The 21340-nt window shown below is 42.4% G+C and overlaps 1 protein-coding gene and 1 long non-coding RNA gene across 2 annotated transcripts in view; one reads left to right on the plus strand and one right to left on the minus strand.

Annotated features, from left to right (window-relative positions):
• Positions 1 to 1301: 1301 nt before the first annotated feature.
• Positions 1302 to 14709, plus strand: STMND1 (stathmin domain containing 1). Its single transcript, XM_038392866.2, is given in 6 exon segments — positions 1302 to 1385; positions 2742 to 2919; positions 7850 to 8004; positions 13742 to 13867; positions 14317 to 14377; positions 14380 to 14709. Coding segments are annotated over 6 exon segments (816 nt in total). The 3' UTR covers positions 14592 to 14709.
• Positions 14264 to 21340, minus strand: part of LOC119852048 — a 42346-nt gene continuing 35269 nt past the window's right edge. Inside the window, exon 3 of the long non-coding RNA XR_005291503.2 lies at positions 14264 to 14483. This is a non-coding gene — a long non-coding RNA (uncharacterized LOC119852048). The remainder of the gene's footprint in view (positions 14484 to 21340) is intronic.

Consider the following 21340-nt stretch of genomic DNA (forward strand, 5'->3'; position numbering starts at 1 on the left):
TTTACCATCAGAAGAGAGAGAATGTCCTTGAAATGGGATTGCATCTCAGGGGTCTCTGGATTCACAGCTGAAAGTTATTGGCAACTTTAGTTTGCAGGCATTCTCTTTTACTTCTGGGGTTCACCTGATCCTCACATATGGACTAACCCCACTGACTGGCATAAAGTACGTACGCATATGTCATGTAAACATCTCCATGCAGTTCCATCTACCCAGAATGCCCCTGCTACTTCAGTTCTAAAGGAGATAATTATGGAAATCTTCGTAGTGGGTTTTGTGATATGAACCTGAAGAAGCCCACAAACCCTTTTTATTTTATAATCCAGGTCTCTAGAAGTGAAAATCTCCTCACTGGCTCTCAGTAAGAGAACAAAACATGCCAAAAAAAAAAAAAAGATGGGGGGAATTTTAAAAACAAATAGCAAATTATCGGTGTTCACAAGAAACTAAATGACTGATTATAGCAGCTTTATGGATATTGGGAGAAAATACACTTGTTTTACAAACAAAACAGTGAGTTATCAAAACATTGCTTTACCAAGACATAGCAGGTTATCACCCTCATCACTTTACTTGCATGTTGTACTTCTCTTCCCTACCACTTCTCCGTTATCTTTTCTCCTATAAGATTTTTGAGGCGAGAACTGTGTATTCTTTTACATTTGGAAACTCACCTAACCCTATGGATGGTAACAGAAACAATCAAAAATCATTAGGCTCTTTGGCATTTCCAACATACATTGGAAAGTTCTATCCTTGGTGTTCGCTGATCTCCTTCTCTGTTGGACTACATTACCTCTTCCTGGAATGCAGAAGTTTTGCCAACAAATTACAATAACATAACCCACAATATGATCCTTGGAATTCTACATTGGATGGCATTTATTTTCTGCATCCTTTGCCATTACTAAAAATGATGGACAATCACAGGTGATGGGAGGAATCTGGGCAGAAATTGCAGTATGGGGAAAAAGTTGCATGTAAATGTCTCTCTTTTTTCCCCCTTTAAAAAGCTTGGAGGTATCCTTCCCCCTCGTGTGACCTGCACAAACTTGCTGCTGTCACTCCAGTGCCCACGGCTGGCACAGGGAAGCCAGGTTCCCTCTCAACCTAAGGTGAGATCACCTGGACGAAAGTGGTGTGTATGTATCACAATGTTCCAAACTCTAGGAGGAAACCTTTTGTGTTGTCATTTATTGTAGCAACAGACCCAGGCAACTGCATGAGTCCCTAGTGACCGTGCACAGCCGAGCTCCTCCTGGACCTTCAAACCAAGAGAAGGAGGTGGTCACAGTCTTGCCATGGGCTGTGGCAGTTCCAGCAAGGTAGAAATGGTGCAACCATCAGCCAAGGAGCTGCCGAATGGCTGGGAAGCCAAGACTCAGGTAACAACTTTTCTCAAGCAAATGGCGAAAAGAATGTTACAAGAGAAGCCTGAATGGGTGGGTAGGTCGGTAAGTAGGTAGAAAGAAAGAGCTCCCTTTGGGCAACTCTTATATCAGCCCTTAACACTGAATTTACCCAAGCTGGAACAAGCCTGGCATAGCAGGGGCACAGACAAGGCAGGCTGTATGTCTGTGGATATGAGTTTATTGATTTTAACGATTCTTTATGGAGACTGGAAGGGTTCTTTAATACTCTCCCTCACTCCTCTAAATAAGGGTGCTAGATCCCTCTAGTTGCACCTTCCACATCAGTGATGAATGATCACGTATGTATAGGTTAGTCTGACCCAGAAGATTATATATTACAATACCTGAGGGCACTCTGGAGTGGCATGTGCACATGAAGATGGTATGTTGCATATTTGCCCACCTGCTTTGAGAGGTTACATTGTGCTATGGGAGTGGACAATGAATTCGCCACCACATAAAGGCAAATTTTTTAGCTGACGTCATGTTTCATTGGGTTCAATGGTGTGTTCTGTATGAAGCAGGTGCGCAACTTCCTTTACAGGGTTTGTGTCCGATCATTGAAGGAAGTTGCAAATGTGTCCTGTGTCATCCTCCTCTTAGAAAAGAGAAAGGGTACAAGTGCAGGAGAGTGGCACTCTAAGCAGCATGTAATGGGGAGAGTCTGGTTGCAGCCATTGCCCTGTCACCAGCCTTGTCAGTACCAGCTGCACACTGTCATGGACACAGCATAACAGAGGGGCACAGAAATTTTGCCCAACCAAGGGCTGCCTTAGCCATTTGCTGGGATCGTGCTTAATTGCCATAAAATGGAGCACACTATTGTTGCCCTTCTTGCTATTGCAGAGTTACAACCAAAAGCATAAAAAATAAAATGCATTTAGGGCTCAATCCTGCATTCCTTGGACACTCGAAGCTGCCACTGAATTTAGAATGAGGAAGGCATGTAGAATGGGATCCTTAGTAAGTGATAATTTAAGACTCATGAATGTTTATTGTGGTCACATCTTCCTACATATTTCCAAACAAAGCTTAAATTAGCATTGTCTCAAGACTTTACCTTTTAATGTGATCAAGGACACAGCCAGATGTGAGGTCATTGCTTCCGTTCTTGAAATTCTTCTTCATTTCATTACCATAGCTGATAATCTGTGAGAAAATATGGCTCACTGTCAGGACATTTCAGGAGCAGCATAGATGTGCAGAGCTGTGTTCTGCTCCACTCTAAGCGTGACAGTTTTATGGAGCTATTTTAGGAACTGTCTGCTTATAAATGGCGTTAAATTTCCCCAAGTGCCTTTCTCATGTATTTATTTCTTTTTCTTGAAGGCTAATAATGACCCATCTCAGAGAGCAGCTGGCTCCGCCCTTCAGGAAGGGTCCACTGGGTCAAAAGCCATCTTAGACTGTGGAGTAAAACTTGATGAACTCAGTAGGGGAAATTTACCTGGGGAAGGTCCGGAAAGGTTACCTTCTCTTAGAGAAAAAAATAGTAGGCAAAACACAGGTAAACATCCAAAAACTTCATAGCAACCAAAAGGAAGGAGATACAGAGCCATTCACCCCTTTGAGCCCAGTGCTGCAAACAGTTACTACACAGTGCATTGTAATGTCCATTGACTCCAAGCATTTGAAGGGCTGCGCTCCCTAATCAGTTGCTCAAAGCTGACCCAAGTCAGTAATATCCAATTATCAGTTTTTCCTCTATGTGACTCAATTCTCACAATTATAACAGACAGTAATTTTCACCCTTGTTGGCAGGCTTGTTGAATGGATTGTGGAGAATAAACTCCCACATCGCTACTACAAAAGGTCCTGTTCCTCCCGGACAGGGTTGTGACATATTGGCATTGACCCTGCCAGTGTTGTTCTGGTTTTGTGGCTAAACAGGGGAGTAGTTTGGCCTTTCACATGCACTAAATTCACATTAAAATTAAGGAACAAAATGGAAATAAACATTTAGGAGCAGATCCCCTGCTGATGAAAACTGTCACAGTGTAAGCAGGGGAATAGTCCCGCTCTTGTGGGGAACTTTCCTGGCTTCTGCACTACGCTGGTGAAGTGGGCTAGGGAAAGGATCTGAGTCCTCGCTCCCACTTCCTTTACCCAGTGACCTCCCTGCCCTTGAGGACTCCCCTTCCACTCTCCTGTCTGGCAGAGTCCTCGTAACCCCAACAAGGCTGGGCCCAGGATTCCTGGGGGGCTCGACCCCCAACCCTGCTGTGGTCACCTAGGACAGAGGCTAGGGTGTCCCCACTCCGGGGTACTCTCTCTGCACTGGGCACTTCCCTGACCCACTGACCATTACATACAAGTTAAAGCAAATACAAGTTATTTAATCAACAATTAATTTTAAAAAGAATAAGGAAAAATGGGAAAGGTTAAAGGAAACACTTTAACCCACGCTGTGGCAGGGAACATCACAACCAGCGTCTCTGGATCGTCGGGGCAGTTCACAGTCTGTTCCTTGACAGTCCCAGGCCTTCTTCTCAGGCCCTGGCTTCGCTGCAGAGATGCTGTGGGTTGGACACTTGCTCTGGTGGTGGCCACACGCTCTCGGGCTCTAAGTGGTAGGACCCTTCTTCCCAGTGTCGCCCCCGCCCTGTCGGGGTTACGATCCAAGCTTGGCCTGCAGAGCCTCCTGGCTGAGGCATCTCCCTGTGCTGGGCCCGCTGCCCAGGGTCCCCCCTCGCACTCCCCAGCTGCTCATGACACCCGGTCCCGGGCTGCTCCAGCCCCAGCTCCAATTCCAGCTCCACTCTGCCTCAGCGTGGCTGCTGCTCTGCCTCCAGCTCCCTGGGCTGCTTCTCTGGCCCTGGTTGCTGCAGCTCTGCTCCCAGGACAGGTCTGCTCTGCAGGCCGCTTCTGTGACTCTGCTCCCAGCACTGACCTGCTTCCTGAGCTGCTTTTCTGGTCCCTCTGGATCTGGCACAGCTCTGCTCCCCAGCTCAGCTCGGGCCCCTGCTTTCTCCTTAGCTCGGCCCCACTCTGTCTGACCCAGGCAAATCCAGCTCATACGGAGGACAGGACTTCCCTGGCCTCCCGACTCTCTGATTAGCCTACCCGCCCCGTCTTTCAGGCTGACCTGGAGCATTGGCCTCTCCCCATTGTTCCTGGGGACTATCAGTCTCAGGGTCCTGGTTTCCCATAGACCCTTCCCTTTTTAGTACTGGGAGCTAGCCAACCAAAACACCCCCACTGAATGTTAGTAAGGGGGCAACAGTCCCCTTACAATAGGTCCAGTGAAGGCAATAGAGCTATGTAAATTTACACCAGCCGAGGATCTACCCCAGACTGTGTAAGTGCAAAAGGGAACATTCAGCTTTGGCCCTTGTACAAGTTTAAGATACTTTAGCCATGGTAAGAGTTGCTAAACTAACAGCAGACATTGGCACACATTAAAACACTTATTTTGCCGTTTAAATCCCCTATTTGCCTGTCTTCTAAGTACTAAGAATGGTTTGAATTTCATAAACATACTTAGTCAAAACTGAAAGTCTAAAGTAACTGTTCTTTGTCACAAGCAAGGTCTGTAATAAAATAGTGTTTCCAAGTGAACATTAAAGGAATAAATACTGGAGTTTGCTGCTTTTTAAAAACAACTTAAATTCCATTCCCATGTCTCTTGATTTCCTCCACTTTAAAATTAAACAGCTCTATTTGCCTGAGAACTTTCTGTGGAAGATATATAGCTAGATTGATAAATCTAAATGTATAGCTAGAGTGATAAATCTAAATGGGTAAAATTGTGTATTGGGGTAACATGTTTTTTACACACACACACACACACAGAGTTAAGGAAATACGTAAGCCAAAGTCGTTACAGCAAACTTTATTTGCCCTCACTGAAAATACTTGGAGCCCTTCAATGGAAAAATGCTATGTAAGCACAAATGATTATTACTAGCATTCACACTCTGAGGGATGAGTGCTTTATAAATATGGATTGTAGTACTAGTAATTTAATTACTTTACTAGTAAATTAATTTTGTGATAAACATAATGTTTTGGTTATGTTTAACTTCATATTTGTCCCTCTCTCCACTCTGTTGAAATCATACAATTAAACATTGCTTTATATTTTACATAATGAATCATAGTTTTGATCACAGTAGTAAGTGAAATATGTTGAGAAAATGTCAATCTGATTACATCTTTTGTCATTTTTCCTGCTATATTTAAAATACTTTTATGGGGCCTATTATAATGGGCATTATACACATTTCCTAATTTTTTGTTACAGAACAACAAAATATAATTTTGTTCCCAAGACATCAAGGTCCTGCATTCCAGAAAGTTTGCTGAACACACAAATGCATGCTTGTTTTTCACACACACTATTGAGTATGCTCACATATATACAACAGCATGCAGACAAATGATTTTTCTTACCTGCACGTGTGCCTGCAAACATACTGGCCAAAAATTGCTAAACTATTCATAGAGTGTCACTCATATAGAAATATAAAGTAAAAGAGAATAAAAGACCAATGATACTTTTGAGATTACAGCTCAGAGGGGGTCTTCAAAAGGAAGTTGGAAGTGGCTAACTCATTGCTTGGAAAATGTTAATTTTAAAGGGGTATGTCACAACCACACAGCTAAGGGTAGCCTAGAATTCCTCCTTACCTGTAAGGGGTTAAGAAGCTCAAATAACCTGGTTGGCACCTGACCAAAAGGACCAATGGGGGAAAAATATACTTTCAAATCTGGGGGCAGGGGGGAGGCTTTGTGGGTGCTCTTTGTTTGTGTGTTTTCTGGGGAAGCACAGAAGCATCAGGTCAGAAAACTCCTTCTTCTAACATCATCCTAAAATGAGTCTCAATATTGCAAAAGAGTAAGTAAATAAGACAAGGCACATTGGATTATCTTTTGTTTTTAGCTTTTGAATTTTTCCTGTGCTAAGAGGGAGGTTTATCCCTGTTTTTTTTTAACTTTAAAGTTTTGCCTAGAGGGGAATCCTCTGTGTTTTTAATCTGATTACCCTGTAAACTTACCTTCCATCCTGATTTTACAGAGGTGCTTCTCTTACTATTTTTTCTTTATAATAAAGTTCTGTTTTTTAAGAATCTGGTTTACCTATTTGGTTGATAGATTATTTTCAAGCCTCCTCAGGAAAGCGGGTGAAGGGGTTTGGGGGGATATTTTAGGGAAACAGGAACTCCAAGTGGTCCTTTTCCTGAATCTTTGTCAAACTCACTTGGTGGTGGCAGCAGTTCCCATCCAAGGACACGGAAGGATTTGTGCCCTGGGGAAGTTTTTAACCTAAACTGGTAGAAATAAGCTTAGGGGGTCTTTCATGTGGGTCCCCACATCTGTACCCTAGAGTTCAGAGTGTGGGGGGGAACCCTGACAGGATATTACCCAATATGGCCCATTGTTAACTGAAAGAGTACATATCCTTTTAGCACACTTAGTCTGTGAGCAAATAAGCCTGTTTTTGCTGGCACATTTTTGGATGCTGGTTGGAAGGCTGGCCCCCTATGATTTTTCGGTGACAGCTTCAGATGATTGCTACAGTCATCTTTGGGCAGGTATGATCTCAATATTCTGAAAAACTAACCCTGTACAGGCTTACTGTTCTTGTTTTCTCACAATAAAATACATCAATCGGATTTTCACACCACTCATGAAAAAGTGACAGATGTTAAATAACTGTGATTCTGATGTGGTCCAAGTCATCTCACAAAAGCCCTCACTTTTGCTAATGTAGATGGTGTAATTGCAAACCAAAGGCTGCAAACCTGATCTATCTTGGCAACAAAGTGCTTCCTTGTTTATCATTCATGTCTAATGTGTTGAAACCTAACAGCAGTTTAGAAGGGTTATCAAAATATTTTTTATTCTTAATTGCTGTTTATAAATATATAATTAATGCAGAAAACAAATGTAATCAGACGCAAGTGTATACACTTTCTTACAACAAAATATAGGTCATGGAAGCATGTGAAAAGTTTTTGTTTCTGTTTCATAGAGGGCAATGGTCTACAGAAAGCTCATTGTTAATGGATAATCTAATTTCATCCAAAACTGGTAGAGTTCTCTAACTGGCTCAATGACTCTTTTAAAATCTGAATTACAAGGACTCACTAAGGCCCAGTTCAGGACAGCATGTAAATATTGACTTCCATGGGACCTCAGCATATCCTCAAGTGCAAGTGCTTTCCTGAATAGGGATGCTTTCCTGAATGTCGGCCTAAGAGGCCACAGCGCGCAATTCATCCCATGCAGAGGGCCAGCACAAAGCCAGTGCATCATTTAGGACCACTTAAAACCTTAATGCAGCGTTTAAGTGATGCATAGGGCTTTGTGCATTGGGCACCCACAGTAAATAAATACATGGAGAAGTTACAGGATTGGAAGTGACATTGAAAGTAAATTGGTGAATTAATCTCAGCTCTGTTAGAGTAATAATTTTAAACATTTTCTTTTTAAAGACATCATGTTACTCAGTGGTGGATTTGTCAATAAACCGATGCACTTACAGGAACGGGAGAGGCAAAAGTCATCAGATATCCTTGAGGAGCTGATGATGCAGGGAATAATCAAGAGCCAAAGTACAACTTTTAGAAATGGAGAAGCAGATGTCAAGGCAAGTATCTTATCAATGCCATTCAAAACCTTCGACAATTACTAAAGGCCTGATCATGCAACGAGCTCTATACTGATCCATCTCTGCACCCACACAGAGCCCATTGCAATTAGTGCAGCTCTATACAAAACTCCTTTCAAGAGAGGGACCTACATGATTTAGAAATAAGAAGTCGGATGACAGAGAAATATACTATTAAGAAGCTTATTTTAATGCAGAGGAAGCTCAGGGATAGCTCAGTGGTTTAAGCATTGGCCTGCTAAACCCAGGGTTGTGAGCTCAATCCTTGAGGGGGCCATTTAGGGATCTAGGCCAAAAATTGAGGATTGGCCCTGCTTTGAGTTGGGGGTTGGACTAGATGACCTTCTGAGGTCCCTTCCAACATTGAGATTCTATGACCACAACTTTCATTAATTTGTTTGCACACCCCCATGCTGGCCTTAGGTGGGGAGTTGCGCTGATTGCCCATCGTTAGAAATGCTCACTGGAAATTGAATATTGCTGAATTGTTTTTCAAATCAGCAAATATGTGGCAGAAGTTAATTGACATAATCTACTTTCAGTCTTTTACTATTTGGGGTTGACAATTACAGCTCAATCAAGATTTTTATCAAATATCTAAGTCTCTAAGTAATCCACAATTCATGTCGGATCCCACATCCAAAATTTATTTAAAAAATGAAATTCATTTTTATGAAACACAGATTTGAACAAAATCTGTATCACTATTTATTTTAGTAAAATACGGTGCTGTTTTTTCCCCCTGTACCTGCAAAAAAAAATTTTTCCTGTCAAACATTATTCTAGGGACTAGATTCAAGATAAGCTCATGGATATCCACATGTAAGGGAAGGGAAGTTCACAAGAAGCTCATGGACAGTTTGTGGATACAAACAAAATGTGATCAAACCACTGCTGGTTCATGGACACAGCTCATACCCAAACCAAGGATAGTTTTCAGTAGTTTTGCGGTTTGAAGCAAACCATTCACCCAGCTCTAGTCTTGACTACTTGTGTAATTAAAGAACTAGAGCTTTGTATAAGAAAAAGTACTTGAGTACTTGCTTATCCAGATTGCAAGTCTGGGCATGGAAGGAGAGAATGCTCTGTGCAACATCTCTTCCCCCGGGCAAGCAGCTGGGGAGTGGATGGCTACAGCCCTACAATCGATGTTGAAGGTTTCTGTGGAGTTTGAAGAATTAGGTTTGCTGAGCCTTCCCCAAGCGGGTTTTTGCATATCTGAATGGGGTTTGCCTTCCTCTGATCCCCTCTCTGGCTAAAGTTGGTTGCATTTTTTGTTCATCACCCAAGTGAGTGCTGTCTGTTCTATTGTTTTTTTCATACTAATAGCTACTCAAGCATTCAGATTACATGTAGCATTTTATTGACTTCAGCTAACCTTTATCTGTTCTCCTTTGACATTTCTTTATTTGTTTCCCGCAAGTATATATTTTTTTAAATCAATAATTTTTATTGGAGGGAGCAGATTTCATTTCTAGCCATTTTATCACTTAATATTTTAATTTGGAGCTGGGTCTGCTTCCTTCCTGAACAGCTTGACAGCGGGAACACAGATTTGTCACCAGGGTGTTAACTATCAAATATTCCTCAGTTGCATTGGAGAACTTGGCCTGCACTACATCCTGTAAGAATAATCTCCTCTGAGACTACCCACTCCATCATAGCTATAAAGTAGCTGTTTGAGAACATAATCCCAAAGGGGTATTACCAGAGAGTGTCTCAGAGACTGAATTCCGGGTGGGTGAGGTTCTGTGGCCTGTGATATGTAGGAGGTCAGACTCTGTTGATCTGTCTCAACCCTCACCTGGTGTGGGCTATCGCCAGGATGAAAGTTCATTCTCCCATGCCTGTTCTCTCTGTGACCTCCCCATTGTCAATAACAGTGGGGTTACTTTGTGATGAGAAAACTGGATGGGGACCAGTTATCCATTTTCCAAACAGATATCAAATGGCAACAAGTTTCTGTCATTACTGAATTCCAACTAATAACCTCTGGTGAAAAGATCTGTATTCTGTTACTAGTCCCCTTTGTCATTCAGTCATCAGTTGTTCTCCATGTCCAGTGAAGGCAGGACAAGAAGTCATGGGCTTAATCTACAGCAGGGCAGATTTAGGTTAGATATTAGGAAAAAATGTTCTAACTACAAAGATAGTTAAGATCTGGAATAGGCTTCTAAGGGACACTGTGGAATCCCCATCATTGGAGGTTTTGAAGCATAGGTTAACCAAAGTCAGGGATGGTCTAGGTATATTTGGTCCTACCTCAGTGTGCTATGGATGGACTAGTTGACCTCTCAGAGTGCCTTCCAGCACTGTGTTTCTATGATTTAAAACTGGATTTTGATCACTCAACATTTGGGGGTATTCATATCTGAAGTTTTGGGCTGCCCTGGCACAAATGCAAGGGGCACTTGCAAAATCTAGAGTAAGCGCTAGAATCATGGAAGGAGAGGAAAGAGGTGCACCACACACATGAACAAGACACCACTGTGAGAGACTTGCACAACGGGTTTCAAGAATAGTTTGCACAGAAATATTGAAGACTGAGCCACCCCAGCAGGAACCCATCCCTTCTGTGATTACACGCCTAGTCTCAACAGTTTACACACCCTTTAGGCCTTGTCATGTGAGTGAGCAGGGACAGCAAACCCTGGCAAAAATCCCCATGTATCCCCCCATGCATTGCCTTTGCCTGTCCAGTGGGGAGGAGGGTCTCAGGGCTTCAGCCCTGCAAGACGCACCTGCTGGGGCTCAGGTCTTCATCCCTGTGGGGCACCCCAAGCCCCAGCAGGTGTCTCCCACAGGGCTGAGGCCGTGAGACCCCCTTCCCTGGGGGGCTGAGGCCCTGAGGCCTGGCAGGCATCCCCCTCCAGGGCTGAAGCCCCAAGGCTGGGCAGGCGCCCTCCAGCTTTTGAACTTCTGAAGACAGTCATATGTGGCTCGGAGGGTCAGTAAGTTTGGCCACCCTGTTTTATAGCATTTCCCATAGTGCTCTTATTGATGCAGCTCCACCTGTGGGGTAGCAATATTGGGAGTCATCAATGTTTTAATCACCACATTGTCTTACCCTGCACAGAGCAGACCTAGGTGACCCTGTCGTTAAAATACACACTGACTAGATGGCCCTGTATTCTAAGCATTGCTGCCACCAGTGGAGCTACACCATTGATAGAGACAGTGAGAAATGTTATGGCAATAAATCTAGGGTAGACAAGGTCAGAGAGAGCCACTCTCTGCTACAATATAAATTAGTCAATTAAATTCTAACAGGAATCATAGAACCAAGAGAGCTACTTAAAATACTGATAACCAAGTTGCACTGCATTGATGTATCCCCCAGGTGATGGTTTTTCAGCATTTCAGCACAAAAACATAACCATCATCAATACTTGAGTTAAGAGAGGACAGATTTTCCTCCCTGTGCTTTGAAAGAGTTTAGCTGAGTTTATCTATGAAGAGGTTTCTTCCTCTTTCAGGAAGAGTCACATTAAAACTTTTGTCCAAAACTCACACTCCTCTATTTTCCCCCAACCCTTGCCATTTATACAGGAAGGCTGAACACTTAAAAAAATATTATAACTAAATCATTAATAGCAAAATACCCACTTTCCAAATCTGTTTTAGGAATAAACACTATCTCGTTAAGAGAGAGGCTAGAAGAAATTAACCAGAAAGCTATGGATTTCAAGGTAGGGCAAATTGCAGGTATTTGATCCACTTATTATAAGTTCCTAATTGTCAATAGACTGTGCACCTCAATCATGTTAATATTTCCTCTTTGTCCATTATTGGTGTCATTCATTTGTGGACTCCTTGAAACCCATTATGATATCCCCTTACTGAGAAATCCAGCTGGGAGATAAGGTGGGGTTTTTTTCCCTGATTTGTGAAAATGCTGGGCAAGTTGGGAAGTGTTCTGCTGTCTGAATTTCCTGTTTAGTTAGAGTATGTATTCCACATTCACCATTTTTATGGTCTCCACACTTAAGTTTGGATAGAAGAAATAGCTGTCGAAATTGTAAACAGCAATTCAGAACACTATGGTGCTGATAAAACTTATAACAACAGTTTAAATGAAGCATTCTGACAAGCAGAAATCTCTCTCAACTACTTTCAGCCTTTGAAACATAGGGGTCCTATTTAAATCTCATTTATTCCAATCATTGTCTGGATTTTCATCTATGTTTAATGAAAAAACTATAAGACTTTTTTGCATTTTGCATTGAGGGTTGGTTGCATTTTGCCCTCCTAAAGCTAAGAGCATGAATTGAAACTTGCTGTGGTATACAGGCATGGAGTTTGTAGGGAGGAGGAGGACTGCAAACAGGAATTGGAATTGTTTGCCCCAGCCTCTCAGTTGTGCTGGCACTCTACAGTACAAATAAGAGACAAGTATAACACTGGGTTTGGGAAGGCCCTATCAGACCCTGCCTCTGTCCCAGTTTCAGGCTCTGGTACTCTAGTGTTTCCACTTTTGGACACTGTTAGAATAGCCTTCTTCGTGAATGATAAGACAACCATTTTCAGAGCATCATTTTGTCCCATTTTAGGTTTTTATGACAACTGAACATGTCATTGTTCGTGAGTTTTTGGTGCACCGTTTGCATGCAAAAGGTCTCTTCAGTAGATCAATTTTTTCCATTATTGTCACCTACTGATTTCCTCATCCACCTCAGTCACATTAAGTGAGTCACCCTCCATACTAATTGCATTACTTGATTCTTTTGACATGGAGGCCTGACTTGCAGAGTTATTTGTGATAGAATCTGGTGACTGGATGACTCAGGAGATAAGTAACAAAATACAGATCTTTTCACCAGAGGTTATTAGTTGGAATTCAGTAATGACAGAAACTTGTTGCCATTTGATATCTATTTGGAAATCTGATATCTATTTGGATATCTATTTGGAAAATGGATAACTGGTCCCCATCCAGTTTTCTCATCACGAAGTAACCCCACTGTTATTGACAATGGGGAGGTCACAAAGAGCAGGCATGGGAGAATGAACTTTCATCCTGGCGATAGCCCACACCAGGTGAGGGTTGAGACAGATCGACAGAGCAGTGTGGGGTTGCACAACTGCCTCCCTCAGGGATAAACTAGGTAAACTAGATAAATAAAGCTAGGATGATTTAACTGGGACTTGGTCCTGCTTTGAGCAGGGGGTTGGACTAGATGACCTTCTGGGGTCCCTTCCAACCCTGATATTCTATGATTCTATGATTCTATGATAAACAGCAGAATTTAGTCTCTGAGGTTGTCAAACACGACTTCAGTGTCACAGCAGCAACCACTATGCTCAGCAATAGATAGCTACAAGACTGGGCTGCTAATTTGCACATATTGAAAACCAGCACTACATTTTTAAGTGATTATAAAGTTACAACAAAATCTTTTATAAGCCTTTTCAGTTTCAGTTGCTTAATCTTCCCAATACATGGGGTCTGATTGTACTGTCCTTACTAATATGGATGAAACAGTGAAACTACTCACTTCAGAAAGTTATCACCAACAGGAGTAAACTGCATAATTGAGTCTTTAGTTATTTAATGTGTTACTGCTTCCAGCCTTTTTTATGTCCAAGTTAACCACCTAATTTCTGCACAAAGAGGCAGGAAGGGGCTCAGCACAAGTGGAATGAGATTCAGCTCCTTCCAATGTCAGCTCCCACTGCACTCATGATATTGTCATTTTTTTAAAATGTCTTTCGACAGAGCGAAGCCCTGGAAAAGACACTAAAGAAACCACCAGCCAAGCTGGAAAAGCTTAAGATAGAAAAGAAGGAAGTGAATCCTTTAACAATGAAGGACATTAAGAATTCTGCCAAAAAAAGAAGCGAGGTAATTTAATTTTGCTGCATAGGATTGTTTTGTCTTCTAAAAAACACCTCCCATTTAAAATCTGAGCTAGCAGAGGCTGCATCTCTGAAAAATGCTAGTAAAACATGGCCATCAATGTCACAGGAAGGAGCATCCCTCTCAACAACAGATGTCTGCAGGACTGTTAAGCTTTCTGGTTTTCAGAGTATGAAGACTGTGCTGAAGATAGGGACAAAAAAGGAGAATTCTAGAATAGCATTTTTCCATTTTCTGCAGCAAAATACATAAAACCCGTGGTTTTGAGAGACATTTTATTTCTTTTGTGCAAACTGGCCAAATTCTGAATCAGTTGGAGTAAAATTTCAGTTTAACTCAGACGGAAAAGTAAAAGCAACTGTTAAAGCGTGTGTTCAAATACAGTTTATTCCTACTTCCCTCCCCCTCCCATTACAAAGCAATATATTTTTCAGACTAAAGAAGAGCAACCAAAAGAAAGACTTCAGAGTAGGAGATTTTTCCCAGCAATTGCCCATCAAATATAGCTGAGCTGAATGAGGAAGGCTATTCAACTTCAGAAGGTCAAGAAGATACAAACATTGTTCAGCCTTTATCATTCGACCTGGAGACAGTCTCTCTGCTGGAGAAGGAAGAAATAGCTGTTGAAATTGTAAACAGCAATTCAGAACACTCTGGTGCTGTGGAGTCTGATACAACTTATAACACCAGTTTAAATGAAGCATTCTGACAAGCAGAAATCTCTCTCAAACACATTCAGCCTTTGAAATGCAGGGGTCTTATTCAAATCTCATTTGTTCCAATCATCGCCTGGATTTTCATCTATGTCTAATGAAAAAAAAACAATAAAACTTTCTCCCATTTTGCATTGAGGGTTGGTTGCATTTTCCTCTCCTAAAGTTAAGAGCATGAATTGAAATTTGCTGGGTTACACAGGTATGGAGTTTGTGCACAGAAGAGGACTGCAAACAGGAAGTAGAATATTTTGCCTCAGCCCCTCAGTTATGCTCACACTCTACAATAAAAATAAAAGACAAATATAACAGGGTCTCTGCAGACCCAGTGTCAGAATCTGCCTCTGCCTCAGTTTCCCCACTCATGTTAGAGAGTGAGTCACCTTGGTGTCCAGTGTGTTAATGAAGCTCCCACCAGGGTCCATATTTCCTTCCTTGTTCTGAAAGGTGCATCCATGGTTCAAATACAATCATAGTTCAACATCAATCACGACAGGTAAACCATATCCTGCCACTTGGCCTCAGGGTTGTTGTTGCTGCTGCCTATGGAGCAGGCATCCCCAGACAGCTCTTTCACCTAGCTGGTGTGTGGCTTCCAGGTCCTTTCCCTGACCCAGGGTCCCCTACAGGAGCCTCTCAAGAGCTCTCCCTCTTAGTGAGACATGTGCTGGCCTTTCATCTCACCAGTTAGGAAGCAGGTGATTAGTCGCATGTTGGGGCTAAACCCACCTCTCTAGAGGGGGCATCCTACCCTGTGACAACAAGTTTATAATCTAACTGTAGGTGTGACAACAATTGAAAGTAACAAAAAAATGAGGAGGAAGGGGCAAGGAAGCGCTCGGGTTAAAGTAGTGACCTGCTTACTCCGTCTTGGCATTGCACACTTTGATGCTTCCTTTAAAATCATGTTTTTAATTTATCAGAAAGGCATGTGGGAGATTTCTTTGTTTAGGGAGGACGTGAGTGGTAGGTTAGCAAATACAGATTGGGAGGGGATTGTATCCCAGGGCCATGTGTAAATAAAGAAAGGCAAATTAAGGGGAAGGGGTTGTAATAGGGGTGGTGGAATGGGATAGTAGGAAAGGCCAGAGTGGGGTATGGCCCTGATGTAAGAACAAGAAGTTTGAACCTAAAGTGAAGGGCAATGGGGAGCCAGCAAAGGGATTTAAACAGAGGGATGACAGGGTCTGAACAACAGGAAAGGTCGATGGTTTTAGTGGCAACATTCTGTGCTGACTGGAGGGAGGCAATGTGGATATTGGGAGAGCACCAGCGAGAACCAGGGGGCTGGGGCTGGGGCTGGAGATAATTAGGGTACATGATTTAGTCATCAGGAGAGCATGAGAGAAGGGCTGGGCTTTTTGTGTGCTATTGTGAGGATTAAGGGGGATTTATCTCTGAATTCTGTGAGATTATGATCTCTGTATGTTTAAAACCCTTTTGATGGTCTTTACTCTATTCTTGAATCATACTTCTTGTGGCAAGGAGTGAGGGACTGGTGCCTGGAGATGTTCCTGTAAATGGGCACACTAAGAAGCATCAACAACTGAGTTATGTGGCCCAAGCGGAACAATGGGATGGCTGCAACGGTAAAGAGAGAGACAGTGCCTGGAGTCTACCCAGACCTAGGGGAGCTGAAAAGCAAAAGGCTCTAGTGCACGGATCCACACATGGCAGCCTGGTGTGTGTCTAACAAGGGGGAGCTCGACTAGGTCTTTGTCAACTGTTGTATCATGGAGGGAGAAAATGTGAGATTTGGTCTTGGACTGGATGTGAGGGAAGAGTAGAAGATTACCCTAGTGTCGTGTGAATGGGTTGCCAAAAGAATGAAAGTTTTCCACAGTGGAGAACAGTAGCAATACAGAGGCAGAAATGCTGATCTTCAGTTGATAGCAAGCCATCCAAGATGGCGACTGCAGAAAGAATCACAAAGGTAAGACTGAACAGAGACAATTCCAGTGTGGAGAAATAAACTGGAGAGTCCTAGCAAAATGACAATGACTGAACTGATTTGAGCAGATGAGATCACCCAAGAACTATGTCTCAAGAATGAGCCAAGGACAGAGCCTTCTGGGACTCCCAAAGACAGTGCTAAAAATCATTGGCTATGCTGTCAGAAGTCCTAATGACACACACACAGGAAAGCACAGCATCAGTGAGGACACACAGTAACTCAAGCAGGGCTCTGCAGTGTGGCTGCTCACTACCAGGCTAGGCTAACCCGGATGCTCAGACACATATGCCCCATCACCTGAATTAAACTCTTCATGGAAGACATACCCTGAAGGAGCCAAGGAAGGAGGAGAGAGCCAAACAAAGTACTGCATAAAGTGACAACAATGAATAGTAGTAATCTGTACTGCGACCTGTGCTGTTAAACATATACATTAATGATCTGGAAAAAGGGGGTGAACAGTGAAGTGGCAAAGTTTGCAGACAATACAAAATTATTCAAGATAGTTAAGTCCAAAGCAGACTGCAAGGCATTACAAAGGGATCCCACAAAACTAGGTCACTGGGCAACAAAATGGCAAATTAAATTCAACGCCGATAAGTGCAAAGTAATGCACATTGGGAAAAACAATCCAAACTATACATACAAAACAAAGGGGTCTCAATTAGCTGTTGGGATCCAAGAAAAAGATCTTGGAGTCACCATAAATTGTTCTCTGAAAACTTCTGCTCAATGGGTGCTCCTGTCACGCAATGGGTGAGCGCATGAGATTTATAGAGCAGCACTGAGTGGAGACTGGCTGAGGTTGTGAATTCAAGCCTCACTTAGAACACTGGTTTTCATTAACCAAATGGCTTCACCCACACATTTAAAAAACAAAACAAAGCAAAAACAGCAGCCAAAAAGGCTAACATATGTTAGGAACTACTAAGAAAGGGACAGAAAATATCATACTACCTCTACATAAACTCATGGTGTGTCCACACCTCGAACACTGTGTCCAATTCTGGTTGCCCCATTTCAAAAAGGATATAATGGGAAAGGTTCAGAAAAGAGCAACAAATATGATCAAGGGGATGGAACAACTTCCTTTGAGGAGAAACTAAAAAGATTAGGGCTGGTGAACCTAGAAAAGAGATGACTAAAGGGGAATGTGATAGAAGTCTAATAAAATAATGAATGGTGTGGAGAAAGTGAACAGAGAAGTGTTATTGACCCTTTCACATAATACAAAGCCCAGGGGTCACCCGATGGAATGAATAGACAGCAGGTTTAATACAAACAAGAGGAATTATGTTTTCACACAATACACATCTAACCTGGGGAGCTCATTGCCATGGCATGTTGTGATGGCTAAAAGTATAACTGGGCTAAAAAAAGAACTGGATATGTTCACGGAGGATGGGTTCATCAATGATCTTAGCCAAGATGGTCAGGGATGCAATTCAATGTTCGAGGCAACCCTAATCTCTGACTATCAGAATCCAGGAGTGGAACACTCCATAATTGCCCTGTTCTGTACATTCCCCTCTGAGACTGTGGTATGGGCCACTGTCGGAGACACGATACTGGGCAACATAGACCATGGTCTGACTCAGTATGGCAGCTGTTATGTTTCTGTGTTCTTATAATAGTAGTCTATTTGAGTACAAGGCAGTAAAAGTGAAAAGTTGTAACGATTGTAACAATGCAGCATATTCAATGTTAAAAAGTCTTTCAAGAAAGCCTACTAGCAGAATACAAACACTTTAGGAAACGATCAGAATGAAGACTCAGAACAATGCGTAGATTTTCTTTATAAATATTTATGACAACTGTTTTTGGTATGCATCTCAGGAGGTTCTATCGAATGCCACAATTTAATAATGCATGTTTTGGAAAATGTTTTTTTTTTAAATAAGAAACTGCTGAGCTTTTTATACCCTTCTTATAAATGGAAGATGCTTTAAATGTACCAGGTGTGAATAAAATACAAATAAATTCATAGGTATGAAACACATTTTAAAACTTATTTGAACTTAGAAATCATTTCAAAATAAAGTTTAAATATCTCTCTTGGAAAAATATGTGTGTGCGCATATATTTATATATAAAGATTTAAACTGCTATTCATTTATTTATTTATTGAATTATGTAAATAATTATTTGAAACATGATCTAACTCCCTCTGAAGTCAACCTGAATCTTTCCATTTACTTCAGTGGAAAGTGGATTGGGCCCTTGATACACAAAAGAATAGTTACAAAGAGGATGAAGCTAGTTTCCTTTGGGCCTTAATAGTAAATGGTTATGTAATACTGCCACCTCTTTCCTTCTTACTTCTGCACTGGTAAGTGTAGAGACTGGAACACAACTTTTGAAGAAATCATTCATCAACTCGCTCTGAAAATATTTATTTACATCATAGATGTTTCTTTGGAATTCAGAAGAGTTCTCAAACAACTGCTATAAATTAGGTGCCAACATTCAGTGTTGTCAAAATTTAGGGTGACCAGATGACAAGAACAAAATATCAGGACACATGGGGGGGTCAGCCACAGGCTAACCCCACCACCAGGACCAGCTTTCAGTTTTTTGCCGCCTCAAGCAAAAAAAAAAAAAAAAAAAAAAGCCGGAGAGCCGCTGAAGTAAAATATCAGGACACATGACGTAGGACAAACAACTAAATATCGGGACATCTGATCACCCTATCAAAATTGCACATTAAAGGCCAGATCTTCAGAGTTTAGCCTCAGTGTTTTTAAGCAAATTTGTATCCACAGTTATGTGTGTCTGCAATTTCCTATCTTGGTCCCTGATTTGTGGGTGCAATATTGAGATCACAGGAATGGAGACCAAGTAAGGCTAGGCAGAAAATTGGCCTTACATCTTGAAAGGTTAATTTTTCACTATGTTCGAACAAAAATACAAACCCCAAAGGAAAGATAACCTGCTCTAGAATGGACTGCAAGTAAATCAGTGTCTCTATAGGCAAGATATTTATCTCCTTTTCAGTGACCACAGTTGACAGCTGTAGGGGTCATCTATTTAATAGGAAGATTTAACTTAGACAGGAACATATACATATTCCTTGAGTCTGCTTCAAACTAATTTTATTTCCTGTTTAGTATTAAAGTGTATTCTGTTAATATGCCTTCCTATTTTTTACCAGCCATAACAGTGAGCAATGGGGGGGAAGGGGCGGAGAGGAGTGAGGGGGGTGCAGGGTGTTGGGAGGAAGAGGAAGTATGAAGGCTGGGCACGGGGAGAAGGGACGTAGCAGGGGCAGCATGAGGGCGAAGCCTCAGGGAAAAGGGGCAGAAGAGGGGTGGGGCCTCAGGGGCAAGGGCTGGTGGAGGGCCGGAGTTTCAGGGGGAAGGGGCAGTGGAGGGATGGGGCCTCAGGGGGAAGGAGTGGTGCGGGGAGCCTTCTGCAGCTTCTGGACACAGGGACCAGGATATTGGTTGCAGCCTGCATGGATTGGAGACAAAAAGGGAGGAGAAGGAGCTGTGAGCGTGACCCTGAGAGGAAGACAAAGCCCGGGGCTTCTTGGGCACAATGCTCGCTGGAGTGGCAGGCTTGAGTATTTTTGAGCAAGGAAACTGCCTGCTGTTATTTGTTTCTACCATGTTCAAGGAAACAGGATGCGGTGTACATATTTTGTAAATTAACAAGTTTACACCAAGAAGTTTACACTCATATCATAAATTTCTCATCCTAATGAAAACAACCTTGCAAGGCCCTGAATATTGGCTAACTGCTCAGGCTAAAGGGGGAACAATAACAGCAACTCTCCCCCCACCCTCTCTTCCTTATCTATGTAGGAGAAATATACCAGTATGTGTCATCACAGAGCATATTAACATCATCTCATGGCCATAGCTCTTAAGTTTTTAAAAATTTTCATCTGTTTAAGTAATTGGAGTGCCCACCGCCAAAGACAACAATGCACTGCACAATTCAGCAATAACCATGAACCAGACCCAGTAGTTCAGGTGAAAGGGCAGAGTCTGTGTTGCCTCTATGCTTCTGCTAAACCCTGCCTCCTGATGCCTTGGAAATGACATCAGATGAGCAAGTGCATGTGCAATACTGTACAGCTTTGCAATCAGGGCATGGGTGTCCCCTTACCCAGGATTCTTGTCTGTTAGCGCTAGCTGTCAGCTGGGAGAGAGACAGAGACCACTGGAGCAAAGATGCCCTTTGTCCTCTTACCCCAGAACAACTGTGGCCAGGTGAGAAAGAGCGATCTCAGCCCAGCACCTACTCACCTCTAGCAAGATTACAGGCTTGTCTTTACTGCAAGCAACCATTAGCTCAAGTTAACTCCTGTTAGCCTCGCTCCAGCGAGAGCAGCCATGCTGCAAACCAACACTCAAAAAACACAGAGAGAGTGGATTAGCAGCCCTGAGTGGCCATAGCTACTTCCTATCACGCTCTGAGCTAATTCTCTCAGCTAACCACCTCCGCAACACAGAATCTCTGGTATGATTCATTGTGAGGTACAATATAAATCACACAGTATATGACATGAATAATACTCCAGGAGATCTATACTATTTTCTCTTTTTCTCTCTAGAAGACAGACACTAAATATCACAGAGATTGCCACCAGGACTGTAGCTGCTTCCATACAATGAGTAGCAAGCTCTGTGCGGATTTTGTTCTAAAGCTGATTGGAATCGATTAGCTCTCTCCTTCCCCATCAGGTGTCACTCTGTTCCAGAGAAACGATACAGACTAGTTTGTAAGTATTTTAGCAAACACATTTAGAAAGCACTGGGATCGTTTTATATCGTAAGTTTCCTCCTT

The sequence above is a fragment of the Dermochelys coriacea genome, chromosome 2, assembly GCF_009764565.3.
Source record: "Dermochelys coriacea isolate rDerCor1 chromosome 2, rDerCor1.pri.v4, whole genome shotgun sequence".
NCBI lineage: Eukaryota > Metazoa > Chordata > Testudines > Dermochelyidae > Dermochelys > Dermochelys coriacea.